The 15,248-nt window shown below is 38.4% G+C and overlaps 1 protein-coding gene across 1 annotated transcript in view; it reads right to left on the bottom strand.

Moving 5' to 3' along the window:
• Window positions 1-15,248, bottom strand: part of tafa5l (TAFA chemokine like family member 5, like) — a 68,378-nt gene that overhangs the window by 29,258 nt on the left and 23,872 nt on the right. Inside the window, exon 3 of the mRNA XM_059333558.1 lies at window positions 1,360-1,487. Within this exon, the coding sequence (XP_059189541.1) occupies window positions 1,360-1,487 (128 nt within the window). The remainder of the gene's footprint in view (window positions 1-1,359; window positions 1,488-15,248) is intronic.

Here is a 15,248-nt window from a genome sequence, read left to right as displayed (position 1 = left end):
ATTAAATGCTAAAAATGGGTCGCTAGATATACTTTTAGCGGCCAGGATGGCTCGCCCAGGTATGGTCTATGTGTAACACTGTGAACAAGTTTAATTTAGCACACTATTGGCACAGGTTGCTGATGTAAGCTGCTTTTTAATAAGCCAAAACGTGGTATAATGAAAAATGTTCAGCAGGTTGGCATTAAATCAAACTGGTTTAGGCGTGACCAACAGTCTAGAATCCACCCAACTCTATTTACAAGTAACCAGTTAAGATAAATTAGCTAAGAATAAAACGTCAGACAAAGGCCAATGTCCCCTTCAGAAGGGGTCTGTGAAAGCTACAGAGGAAAGGCAGCACTTTCTTACTATTATGCTGTAATATTATGCAATTTTGTTTATACATATGTGTGATAGACTAACTTATGATTGGGATCTTTTTATCTATGTTGTGGTTCAAGTTGGTAATTAGGATTTTAACACAGGTAATTGTGCCGTAGGTTTGTCAGTGACTTATTCTCGGCTCTTTTGCTGGTTGAAATAAATGCATCCCAGTTTTTGTTGATATTGTTTATCTCTTTAGTATAATCTGTGTTTAAGAGCCAAAGACATTTCAGTGCTTATCTGCGAATTTCTGCATTTTCACCGTCAAATATCTTTCCATGTCCCGTTTTATTTTTCTTATTTAGAATAATGCTTAAAAAGTGAGGGAAACATACTGCAACTGTTCAGTTCATATTTGTAGGTTATTGACAGTACAGGCAATACATGCAATGTTCTGCTTTATCACTATTTGCTCCGAGACAGCAAATTTAACCAATGCATCACGTCTCTTTTGCTATCCACACTAACAGTTTATCTGCTGTCATCCAAAGCCTACACTAACATGAAAAAAATTGAAACCAGATACCACAACACCACTTTTGATACCAAAATCTTGTCTCGTTACCTCCAGGTTCTGCATAGTTTCTGACACTTTTGTGTACCTAAACATGCCCCTGGTCTAACTGACCCACGAAAATGACCACAACAGGAGGGTTAAAGTACAGAATCTGTTTACATGACCATCCTTATAACATGTAGCACTGATTATGCCTCTGTTGATTATAATATTATCAATATGCTGAGTCCAAGAGAGATCAAGTGATATGAGGAACTCATACGTGATGTTTGGTTTCTTCCATTTTTTTTTTATGTTCAAAAATTAAATTGTGGATTGTAATAAGTGTTTGCTACACTCTTAGACCCAGTATCGATAAAGTCTTTTAAAACTCCCCTCTCGCCCTGGGCACAGCGGAGGTCACCCATGCTGAAAAATATCTGTGTGAGGCCGTTAAGTGCATATAGCGTATATTAATGTTGTGTCTTGCAAATTACCGTGACGGTCTTGATGCGACCGCTGCCCCTGGTGCAGGTCCAGCCGGATCGGTTGAACAGGAGGCTGCAGACCTCCCCCTCCAGGCAGGGAGCCATCTCACACCACTGACGGCTCCGCACGATTCGAGCTGAGAGGGCGAAAGACAAGAGGGGGAAAGGAGGCAAATCAGACACATTCACAGACCCAGAGACAGACTTGGAAATGTCAACATTTATTGAAACAAAGACAAGAGTCTCTTTTATGCTCAGGAGACTGGAAGGCATCTTCATATGTTGATGTGTCTACAGGCCTGTAGTATTTTAATGAGCTTCTTGTTGAACTACCATGTCTGAATCGCCTGTGGTAGTAACCTTTACAGACCAGCTGGCGGTCCATAAATTACTCTCCTTGTAATGCTAGCTTTCACTGCAGCTGCACAGAAATATTGCTTTTGACATTTGGTTACACTCAATATCTCTCCTGAAAGCTTTTCTTTAGGTAAAAGGTTCTAGGTTGAAAGTAATTTCTACCATTCTACAATATAGTATTGTTGGATTTCTTTTTCTCCCGGAGCAGTGCTGTACAATTTGTTCTCAAACTTGCACTCAATGAACAATACAAAAAATAGTTTACCCAAGAGATCCTTAAGAGCTGCCTGACTTTACACCATCAAGGCCAACACATGATACAGGATTTCACAAGGAATCAGGAGCATCTCTTCTTTTGATGAAGCAAAGAATGAAATCACAGGTTTATTGTTGGTTTGCAACAATGGCTGAAGAAGCTGTAGCCACCTTATTCACAGAGTTAAGAGGAACTTTTCTACAAATAAAAGTGAAAATAAAAAGAGGAGTAGCACACTGTAATTACACAGCACTGAGATAATGATGGCACGGCAAACATGGGCCTTTTTTTACTCAAATCGAAGATGATTATGTTTTTATATTGTGCATTCTGAATTAAAAGTATAATTGCATTCTGTTGCAGTGTAAATAAAGTTCCCTGTGATAAATTGGAGGATGCCCTTTAAAAATACTTAAATGCACTGTAAGATGTACATTTTACCTCAAACTTTAAATTAAAAAATTAAATAGCATCAGTAGAGAGAGGTCACAGAAAATGAGGGAAAGAATGCAAAAAAGGTCCCTGATGGTGTGCAAAATGCAAAGTTCACACTTCATTGATGCTGATTTCATTTCAGGTTAAGACATGTATCTGTAAAGTAGGGTTGGGCGATTTACTGTAGAAATGTGTCCAATGGTAGAGATTTGGCAATACTGTTTCTTGTGTGGTCTAATCTGGCTAATCCAACTGCCTGCAAATAACTTGATTTGGACAGAGTGAGAGCAGGGGGAGGCATCGTAATAACTTTAAAGCCAGTAAAACTTTATAAACGTAAAATAATTGTTCCCATGAGCCATTAAGCTTTATTATGAAATTATTTTAGTTTTGTTGGTTTGAATCTTTTGTTTTTATCTTAAATGTTGCCTCATGTGTGTGCAATTGTTTGTGTTTAACGCCTATGGAAGCTCTAAATGAGAAAATAATGAAATCGGAAGTACAGAAAATTGACTTTATTGTGAAAAATACAGCTAACAGAATAAAAATATATAAACCATGACATGAGATTTTGGACATATCGCTCACCACTACTGTAAAGTAGGGGTGGGGGAAAATTATACAGTATAGTATCGCAATATTTTTTGTGGCAATTTTATATCGATTCATGGCCACCCAGTATTGATATTTAGCATTTATTTAGCGTCAGTATTTTTAGGTAGTGGATTCATTTTTAGGAATATACTGGAGATAAATGTACTAGTAGTATATGAAACTAAAAGATCTAAGGAATCTATAGGCAACATGTCGTCAGGATATTGTGTTTGGAAGTTGTCGAAATAACGTTGCAAAGTTACGATGGTTTTAGCCACATGCTAAAGACACTGGAACCCAGGTATGTGACTCCATCACCACGTTATTTCACGGACATAGTCATATCGAAGCTATTCAGATCACTGAAGCTTAAAGTTGAGGAAAGTTTGAGAAAATGCTGCAGTTGTTGTTGTTTGATACAGGCGGCAATCTCCATGTCTGAGCAAAAAAAAATCTTCTTCAAGACAATTTGATGTTAATAGTTCTAATAATGGCCCCATTTAGAAGAAAATAGAAGATAAAGAATCATATGATTTGGGGCGTGGCTACCTTTGATTGACAGGTGGCTAACAAGGCGAGCAGTCATCAGGAGAGAAGCAGTATCCATGGCAACGAGTCAATAAAGTTATATATAACTTATATAGATAAAAAAGGACGTTTACCGGTTTGGTCTCATAACTGATCATTTCACACTGTATTTTCACTTAATGACAGTTTATTTGAACGTTTTGTTCAGTAAAAATGTCTTGTTCAGTGTTTGGTTGGACTAACAGACACTCCAAGGAGTCGCTGTTCATTTTTCTTTGGTAAGGTACATACATTTTGTTTTAGTTTTTTGCAAGCAAAACTAACATCCCAGTTAATGCAAACATGAATTAGCAGCGGCTTCACTCAGTCAGGTTGAGGTGTAGAGAGGCGTGTAGTCAGTGTCTTCAGATCCCTCTCGCTCCGCCACAGTCCAAATATGGTCTGCTCCCCATATCGGAAACAAGATGGCGACACAAGATGGCAACAAGTGTAACGATGAACTCGATGCTTCCAACGGGCAGTCCACAAACCAATGGGTGACGTCACGGTGACTACGTCTATTATTTATATACTATGGTCTATGGTCTATGGTTTGATATCAGTGCAGTTCAGTTTGACTGAATACTTTGTTGGTCAGTCTGTGGGTTTGAATCTCATTGTGGAGAAATAAAAAGACTAAAGTGAGATGAATAGACTGAGAATTTTCTCTTATTTGACAAAACAACTCTTGATTGGATTTAATTTCAGTTAAACAGTTAAATCGCAATATATTGTATCACAATACTCACCATATTGCAAAAATGCTTAAAATCGCAATAATATTGTATCATGACTCAAGTATTGGGATACAAGTGTATCGTGGGGCCTCCGCTGATATACACCTCTACTGTAAAGAGCCCAGTCGATGTGAATTTCTGTGCATAAATTACTAAAATATGTTATTTTATATGTACTCTTACTCAATTTGTGCTCACAAATTAAAGTCCAGCCACTGTGTCAGGATCCTAAGTTACAGGTTAGGTGAATACTATGGATGTTATATATAAATATAGTATATCCCTAAAACACATGTAAATATATTCTTATGCTTTTTAAATCCATATTAATAAATCTTTTAAGGGAGATATAGAACCCGGTCATATAAACCACAGATATGATGGATCTCTACTTCTTTTTTTTTAACCACAAATATGTCGAATGTGAATGTTTCTGAACTGCTACAACACATCCTCATTGTGACACATGACAACCGCAGCTTTAAACCTGCCGGGGGATATCTGCCGTAGAGATGTCTGCCCTCTTCTGCTTATAATGGAACTTGATGGCACTCGGCTTGTGGTGCTTAAAGCACAAAACAAATACATTTGAAAGACTTAACATCAATGTCTCTTTCCAGAAATCATGACCCGGTTACTGAAGATCGTCCACAGGCCTTGCTGTTAGCAGTTTCACTATAATTTCTGCATGAAACTGGTCACAAAATGCAAACAAAACACTTTGCAGCACACACCAAAACAATCTGGAGGGGTGAATAGCACTACAGGTAAGATGCAAAATATGCAGTTTTGATATGCAGGTGAACTGTCCCTTTAATACAAAAGCAGGAATCAGTACCATTCAAATAGATAGATTAAAGGGAGTGCTTTACAGATTAGAAAGTCTTCTTAAAGTTATTTGAGACATCAGACTGTCAGAGTGAAAGCCAGCGATGCTTTCCTCCTCCCTCTGCAGTCTGTCTGCATGACATTGAATTAGCATTCGCCTGTAGTCGATGCTGATAAGCTCTGATTGTTCTTTACACAGCCGCTAAAGCAACACCGAAAGGTTATCGGCTCTCTGCGGACCTGGCCGAGGCCGCTGCTCCTGCCTCCCCGCGATCCCCCCGGGGCAGCACATTGTGGAACGAGGTAACACGGTGGGCAAATTGAAAGAGAGGAACTACAATTCGTTGAATGTCCACTGGAGAGCTGAGGGCGGAACACAGAGAGGAGGAGAGAGAGGAGAAGGCCTTGTGACATTTGGCTGTAAGGTATTCCTCGTCCAGGCCTTGTTAACAGTCGGAAATTGGTCTTCGGAGTGTCATACCCCGTCTGCTGCTGTGCAATAAAGATCTGTCTGCTTGGGGTATTTATCAAGCCACCCTTATGTATGTAACCACACATACAATTACCGCTCTGTAGATATAAAGCTCTCAGCAAATAATAGATATTGTTGACACATGGGAAGAGGAGCAGCAGTGGAACAAAACAATCCAGCAACCTGTCATCTCATTGAGTTGAACAAGCCTAGGAAAATATTAAAACGGAAACAAAATGGTCATTTCGGCTTCACCCTGAGCAGGGCTTTCCTCGGTGAGCGGGAGAAAAATCTGAAGTGACCTTCCTCTTGACACAGCAACATGCCGTGGTGAATTTTCATTTTCACAACCATCTGTCAGGCGCAACAAAGCGTAGATTTATCAGTCGGTTGCAGATGTAGTTTTGAGTACATTACAGGGCCAGCAAAACTCAATTTCCAGGGCACGGAATAAAAGCTGAGCTGGCAGAGCGGCGGGAGTGCTGACTAACCGTGGAGTGCATCAGCCCAGCCAGCCCAGAGTCGCGGAGGTTGGCTAAAATAAATGCATTTTTCAGCTGCTGCCACAGTATCCAGGCACTCGATAGCTTGCCCTTGTTACTTTTTCAATGCCATCCATGACAGTGTGACTTGATCTATGATGACTTGATGTATTTCCTGGTGCCGTATGCCTCGGAGCAGGCTGCGTGGCAGTGTGTCTGGGATTAGAGCGCGGTGCGCCAGCGTGATAACTTCATCAACGACGACATCATGAATAACACAAGCGGGCTACAAAACGGCAGCGCTGCAGTTTGGCTACGGCTCTATCCGTCTCTATCCATCAAACCTATGTGTCCAATATGCTGGCACGCGCAATTGTGGACACATCAAAAAGCTTATATGGTAGAACCACCACACACACACACACACACACACACACACACAGTGATGATCTGCTGCCATATTTCATCCTACAGTATCTATTACATGCTGCTTTTATGCAAATGCATGAGAATTATTGTGCTTTGATTATTATATGTGTCTGTTGTGTGTGTTTGAACATGATTTCAGGCCTGTTGTGTAATGTTTTCCTGTGTGATGGTGGCAGTGTGTGCAGCAGCAGAGGTAGGTGAAACAGCTGGCTGCAGTGGTTGGAAGACCGAGAGAGACAGGGAGAGAGAGAGAGAGAGAGTCTGCCTGTCTGGTTGACACCTGGGTGGCCCCGGCCTGTTGCCGGCACAGTCACAGGGAGTCCCGCCCGGGGACCGTGCAATGTCGGGCCAGGCTTGTCAGCTGCCAGGGTCCCTGCTGGGTTACGGTTTCTGGACCTCCAACTAGATCACACGTAAGACCATCTGTCCCCCCCGCGCACGGTGCCAGAGCCCTGCCCTGCCCAGCACAACACAGCACTGCCAGACGAGACTCGGAGCAGAGCAGGAGGCACAACTAGTGAGTCCTGAACCAGATGCACCATCATGTTAGTCTGATGAAATTCTTCCTCTGCAGACGTAAAAAAAATAACATCAAATTTTTAACCAAAGCCACAAGCAGCTCATGTAAAATGCATTTAGATGAGGTAAGACAAATAAAAAAGAGATGCTTTAAGAGACACAGGAAAAGACATCAAGAGTATGTTAATTGCATTGAATAGACGACATCAAGTGATGCATGAATTGTCAAAACAACACATTGTGCGTCTAATGCTGCCAGAAGTACTACTGCAACAATACATCATCAGTAGGGTGATAATAATCTGTCTCATGGTCCAAAACCAGCTCACGATCACTCTTTGCTTCATAATGGTATTAGAGCGAACATCGTGGAATAAAAATCTAATATCACTCTGGAAACTTTCCTGCGTGGTGGAATGTAACTAAGTACATTTACTAAGTAGTAAAGTAATGTAAGTAATGTAACTTTGATTTACTTGCACTTCTACTGTTATTAGTTGTGGAAAAAGTATTCAGATCCCTTACTACAGTAAAAGTACTAATATCAAACTGTGAAATTACTCCACTACAAGTTGAAGTTCTGCATTCAAACCTTACTTATGCAGAATGGACCCACTCAGATTGTTTTATATATTCTATATATATTATTAGATTATTATTATTGATGCATTTATATAAGCAGCATTTTAATTTTCTCAAGATACGGCTCATTTTAACTACTTAATATACTGTTATGAGGTTTAATCTTAAAAAATGTCTCATCACTTTAAATTAATCATGTTTTTGATGGTAAATCTTGGCTGTAAAGTAATTAAAGGTGGCAGCTAAATTTAGTGGATTAAAAAGAACAACATTTGCCTCGAAATGTAGTGAAGTAGAAGTATATAAAGTATATAAAGTTACATAAAATGAAATTACTCAAGTAAAGTACAAGTACCTCAAAATATACTTAAGTACACTACATGAGTCAGTGTATTTAGTTACATTCCACCACTTACTGTTGTACTTTTTACTTTTTATAAAACATAAATAAAGCAGAATGCATTAAATGTATGTATTTATGTGTATATATTTTCACAGCATCCCAATGTTTTTCAGATTTGGGGTTATAAGTCATTTAATAAAGTTTATTATTATAAATCAAACTACCCAGCTGAATATAAAGTAATTAAAATGAGCTTCACCTTTACCAGCTGCAACATTAAAGTAATAAACACAATAAAGCATGAATAATTATAATCAAGAAATAATTATTCTGAAATGGGGCCAGTCTGCATAATGAGTACTTTTATTTTTGGTACTTATGGCTATATTTCTATGCTAATACTCATGGATTTTTTACTTAAAGTCCACCAACTTGAAAAAATGTTTTTTTTTATCCTCTTGTGTTTGAAAAAAAAAAAGTCTGACCTTGGCGATGCTGACATGTGAGGGTGTAAAGTTTGTTGGTGTAAAAAGAGGCATTTCAAATTTCTGTAGTGTCTATACCATCCAATACAACCTGAGATTCAGATGTATGCCAGGCATGCTAGATTTGGTACTTTGGAAGCCAATAAAAGACACCTGAAAGTGGTCCTGACAGTAGAGAGAGCCAAACAGCCCGTTTACACACTCCGCAAGAACTGAGAAATTTGTTCTTGTTCTCAAGGTGGCGAGAACAAGAAAAAAGTTCTTTCTGGCCAGGACATTTCATACAACACAAGAAACTTCACTGCAGAACTCCTGGGAAGTCGTCATAGGGCCCTCCCACTGCAGCACACATCTTATTCACATTAAAATTTCTGACCAATCAAACAATAGTTCTCAGACACCACACATGTTGTGTCAAGAACAGAGACATTTGTTCTCTCTCCCAGGGCTGCAAGAGCAAAATGACATCATTATGTTCTTGCAGCCCCGGGAGAGAGAACAAATGCCTCTGATCTTGCAGAGTATGTACCAGCCTTTAGAAGGTATTAGTGAGTCTGGTCTCCCCTCAAAAATGTCAATATAAGGCATTTGTATAGGCAGCAAAATATGACTTACATTTATGTTTTAGACTGTCCTTCGCCAACATCTTGCTGACATAGTAGTAGTGATTGACGGTGAGTTTAAATGGCAGAGGGGAGGTGGATGGGTTGAAGAAATGGCGTACTTTCACCCAGGAGGACGGGGTTCATCTCCCATGTGAAAACGAAGTAAATTACTTTTTGCGTAACTTACGTTTTTTGACATGACTTATGTTGTTTTATGTAACTTCTGTGGCTCACGTCACCTTCATAACTACTTCACTTCCAGTATTTACGTACATTTATTTATTGTTTAAACTGTCTTTTATAATGCTTTATCAGGAAGTTTTTTGCCTTAAACCTAGGTCAGTGGTTCTGTAGCCTAAATTAACCAAAACTGCAGCCATTTTTATAACCACAAACCGTACATATATGTCTAACAGTGGTGGAAAAAGTATTCAGATCTCTTAATTTAAGTAAAAGTACTAATACCACACTGTGAAATGACTCCACTACAAGTTAAAGTCCTGCATTCAGAACTTACTTAAGTAAAAGTATAAAGTATCAGCATCAAAATGTACTTAAAGTATCAAAAGTAAAAGTACTCATTATGCAGAATGGACTGACTGATTGGTTTATATAATCCAAATATATTATAGGATAATTATCATTGATGCATTCATGTAAGCAGCGTTTTAATTTTCTCAAGGTTGGGCTCATTTTAACTACTTAATATATATAATAATTATAATTAACAGACAACATAAACAAGCTAAAAGATGCTGACTACAGTTACCTGTTAGTTACTAAATTTGGTGCAGAAACAGACTCTGTAGTCTGAAAGCTCACTGATGTTTCCTTTCATGGTGAAAATAGAACAGACTTGCACTGCTCTTTCACTGATCAACCTGAGCATGGGGCAGAGAGAGAGGGAGGAATAGCAAATATGCTGCCAGCCCTTTTTCAATGTTTTTTTCTTTACTTTACTTTTACTTTTTACATACTTTAAGAGCTGGACTGTAAGTAAGATTTTTAATGCAGGACTATTGTTTGTAAGTATTTCTGCACTGCAGTATTGCTACTTTTATTCAAGTAAACAATCTGAATATTTCTTCCACCACTGCTTCTAAAATTAAAACCCAAAAAGTGAGAAGGATAATAATAATAATAATAATAATAATAATAATAATAATAATAATTGAATAATGGTTCTGATACTGATGCTTTTTCTGCTAAGTATCAAACAAGATTAGCTGCCCAGCTTAGCCGTCCACCAGAAACAGGCTTTCTGGCTGATGTTAATTAAGCTTCGATAATGGATTGGATGAATTTGTAGTGGCCAGATTTCCAGCCCTCTGTCCTCGACGCAGAGCAACCTGCTACCACAGGCCTGCTGGTCTTTCACTTCTAATTATGACAACAGAAAATCCAGCAGCCAGGCTACAAATGACTTCTTGACAAATTGTGTTTTGTTGAGCAAGCTGTTGAATTACAGACATTTTCCTTTTGCATTTGTCAAAATGGCTTTGTTTTTTTTGTGTGTGTTTCAGGCTGTTTCATCAAGATGTTATCAAACCAGGACGTTAGCCAGATATAGTGAAACCCATCTGGTAGCATCTTTATATTAACAATCTAAATCTAAAAGGGATTCTCTGACATTAGATCTGTGAGTGCAGTTCATTCATACATTAGTAAAGTCTGCTGGAAAAGATACAATTCTAACAAGATATTTTATTTTCCTTTTATAAATGTTGCTCTGTTGGAACACATTCACTGCCAGAGATATTGATTTTTTTTCCCCTGATATTTCAAATTAATTTGTCTGCTTGTAACCTTTTTCCACCTCTATCAGAATTATGGTATTGCTTGGATTTGCTGTCGGAGGGAAAACTTAGGGCCTCATTGATTAGAAATCAAGAAGCCATTTTTGTGGTTTTGTGTGCTTTCTCAAATAAAAGCTGGTATTCAGATAATGGCTCATTAATTATTTCCAACAATTATTTCAACAACTTTAAAACAAGCCTTACTAGTCTGTTGCTGGCTACATCTTGGCCTAACCAGAGCGTGTGCATCACTGAAACCTCATGCTTTTTATTTCTTACTGTGAACGCAGAATCACATCTCAATCTCATGTTTCTCACAGCAATGTAACGAAAGTTGCCATTACATTTATTTACTTTACATCATCAACCGTGGATGAATAAACGTTATAACTGCTATGTAACTGCTTTATCTGTCCCAGATAAGTTGGAAAACCAAACGCCGGCATGTCTGGATGAATAAACATATCATATATATATATATATATATATATATATATATACATATATATATATATATACATGAAACTGGGCAGGAAGTTGCATAACAATGTTCGAACAAAAGCATTGCAGATAATTAGTGAATGTATATAATTAGTATGTATAATTAGAATTTCTCTAGGAGAAGGTGAATTTATCAAGGTGCTTCATCAAGCAAACAGCATCAACAACAAACTAAAATGACAGCAGATCTAGGGAAAAAAGGGAAATATGGATATAATAGTACTTTTCTTTTTAAACTTAAGCCTTGTTGAAAAAAGTCTGCATCCCTCTGCAGCAGAGGTAAGAACACAACAAATCTTCTCACTTGTGTGTCTGCATTAAAAAGCTGAAGAAAGCTTTCCTCTTGCTTAATCTCCTTCAACATCACTTTTTGGCTCATTTAGTGTCAATAATCATCGTATGAAAGTGTGAAAGCAGAGGCTTGCAGCCAGAACACAAACAGTCCCCCTGCAGCCTGCACACTCTTATCGTGGTGGCCATCGAGCCTCATATGATTACAGTGTGATGTGGTGGCATGGCAACAACGGGCCAAGCAGAGAAAGGCGGAGAGGGGAGCGGGAGAGAGTCAGGGAGCAGATTAGAGTGAGAGCAGGGAGACAAGCAAGGAAAAGCACATAATCCTCCTGTGTACAGTGTACAGAAACCTGCACAACAGTGACACACAGCAGTACGAAAAGAGGGCAAAAAAGCTTGAAATGTGTTCTGAAAAAGATGGAACAAAGGCGAGCTATTTTGTAGAAAAATACACTCCACTCATCACATAGTGAGAAATTGTTCGATGAAATAATACAAGTAAGGAATAACAGAGTAAACATGTCACACTGCAAGAAGGACGCAGCCGCCATCTGGGCCAATCAGCCGATCAATTCTGAGGTAAGTCACATATAACAAACTTTATTGGCTGCGGGGCTTAGGTAAGCTTGTTGGTGTGTCATTATGGAAGTTTGAATACTGGCAGGATGGCGAGGAAGATAAAAATATTTGTCCAATTGTCTCCTTTAAGCCACCAGCTGCAGACTGTTGTCCCGAAGGCTACATTATACGTAATCCTTGGATTTTAGTTTCTATTCATTACAGGAAAACAGCAAAGAAATTCAAATCCATGAGCTTTTGCTGGTGATTATAATTGTGCAGATGAGTTTCTACAATCTTGCATAAAGTTGGCTGGATACACTCTGAAAGGTCAACTGCAAACACACTGAAACATCAGTGCAGCAGTGTGAGAGAAGCAATAGTACCATCTGGTTCACAGAAAACAAAGCTTGCGTCTTTGCTGCTGGGGCAGGATTCAAAGTGGTGCAAAAATCCAATTTGACACCCAGTAAACTGATGGCCTTTGAAGTAAAGTTTGTAATTCGAGAATTGCTGTGCACTAAATTCCACATCAGTCAACCCTGCACGGTAGGAAAAGATGTTTATTAAAGTTTCAGTGCTGACTTGTAATTCCCCCACCACCACCAACATGCCAATCACTGTAACTGGCAGTCGAAATGCTTGAAAACCTTGTTAAGATGTGTAATTTATGTGAATTTCATTAAAAATCCAGGCTGTAGCACCTGAGATATTGCATGTGACAAAATAATGACTCACCAACAGAACAGGCAGATCCATTCCTGCCCACTCCTTTCATTTAATACAGGAGATATTAATATATCTTTGTACTAATAGGAAATTATAAGACAGGTGCTGAATGACGTCAAGCACACCGTCATCAGCACATTAGTGCCAATGATGAGTTTGGAAACCTAACCAACCTTTTAAAGTGAGACTGTAACTTCTACAAGAAGACATAGAACATTTATTCTCTCAGAGATTAAAGGTAAATTAATGAGTGATACAAAGCACAGTAGAGGTGTGAATCAGCAGAGGCCCCACGATTTTATCCCAATACTTGAGTCACGAAACGATATTATTGCGATTTTAAGCATTTTGCAATATGGTGAGTATTGTGATACGATATATTGCAATTTAACTGTTAAACTGCATTTTATGTCCACAAAGTTAAATTAAATCAAGAATTGTCTTGTCCAATAAGAGAAAATTCTCAGTCTATTCATCTCACTTCAGTCTTTTTATTGCTCCACAATGAGAGTCAAACCCACAGACTGACCAACAAAGTATTCAGTCAAACTGAACTCAACTGATATCAAACATGTATGGACGACAACAACTGCGCAGCCTAAATAAAGGCTAACTTTGCAGTTATTGCAGTTATTTCAACAACTTCCCAACACGATATCCTGATGCACATGGTGCCTATATATTCCTTAGATCTTCTTGTTTCATATGATACCAGTACCTCCAGTATTCCAAAAAGTGAGCCCGCTGCAGCTTCTGGAAATGCTAAATATTGATACTTTGCCGCCATCAATCGGTATAATATGACCACGCAAAATATCGTGCAGCATTGATTAATTTCCCCCACCTCTATGCTAAAGCCTGGCCTAGGCTGATATGACCAGTAGCTTATGGCAGTTTAACAAACTAGATTTCACTTTTTGACTCTTAACTACTTGTGCTACAGTTACAATACATCTTAGGATTTGTCATCATCCCTTAACCCTCTCAACTACAAGCAGTTTCAGAGTTTTTGTTGTTGTTGTTGCTCCTATCACATTTTACTCTCTGTGCCCTTGTTTTTTGCAGCAATATAAAAGTTCTGCAACTCTATGAAAACCAAAAAGTCTTTTTTTTTTTTTAAAGGAAAACTTCAAGTTGAATTTCTTGATCATTTTACTTGGAAAGTGTACACAAGTGCTACCAATTCATTTATTTTACATGATCTGGTTAAGTGCAAACAATTTATTTTCAGATAAATTTTAATTGAGACATGGTTCTGATGAATTATCACAATGTTAAGCTTCAATTTGGTTCAATTTTCATTTTTTTTCTGATGGAGGCTTTTACAGTTTGAATAAGTGGTGTAATTTTGTATTGTTCTTTTTTTTTTTTTTTTTTAAGACATGCACTTTATACCCACTAACGGCTTGTGGCCACAGTTGCGGCTGTTTTTTTTTCCAGAAACAAAATTTTACACACTCTTTTTATATTTTTTGGATATGTTCTCGGAGCTGTCTGTACACAAGCCACAATTTTTGTTGTGGGTGAATCTAACAACTCTGCACTCAAATATTCAGTCAGTATTTATGCTGACACCTTTAACTATACTCAATTAAGTCACTTTTCCAGTGTGAACACACATCATACATACTTAAACCCAGTTAGAGTACTTATTATACTCTTTTTTCTCTCTTTTCTATTTATTATGGAACTGGGGCACTCAAAGTCTCCAAGAAAATGTCTTGAAATAAATCTGTCTTGACCGCTGTCCATGGTGCTGATTCTGGAACTGTTCTTCAAAATTAGTGCTGGCAGGCTGCAGTCCCACTGGTTGGAAGTATACGGCCAATAGGTTGTCTTATCTGATCAGCACCAGCATATCGCTTCACCTGTTAAGCCCTCTGTATACTGTATATATACACCATTTGACCTTTATCCCTGTCAGTCCTGCAGGAATGCGTTTTAGTCGGAAGAAGTCTGGTTTTCTAATATCTGCAGCTCCACTCCAACAGAATAAACTTGTTTTCGTGTTTGCTTCTACTTTTCTGCACTTTGGTTTTATTTAGCATCATTGCAGTTACAGTATCTCTCACTGATTTCACGTCCAAAAAAAGATCCAACGTCATTATCAGCCTTAATCGCGCTACTGCAAACAAAGATGGACTGTGCACAACAGATTGTGAAGTTTTTATTGTCCCTGGCATTGTTTCAGCCGTTAATCACAACTTTATTATTATTGCCAAGAAGACACAAGTGTTCCTCCAACAACATTACTTTCCAGGATTAGTTTGCCATTTCTGGGTCTTTTCCATGCAAATACAGATGCCTAAAAGCCTTAAGAAATACAGCT

This window comes from Centropristis striata, chromosome 5 (assembly GCF_030273125.1).
Source record: "Centropristis striata isolate RG_2023a ecotype Rhode Island chromosome 5, C.striata_1.0, whole genome shotgun sequence".
In the NCBI taxonomy this organism is placed as follows: Eukaryota; Metazoa; Chordata; class Actinopteri; order Perciformes; family Serranidae; genus Centropristis; species Centropristis striata.
This window is presented reverse-complemented; position numbering and strand designations above follow the sequence as displayed.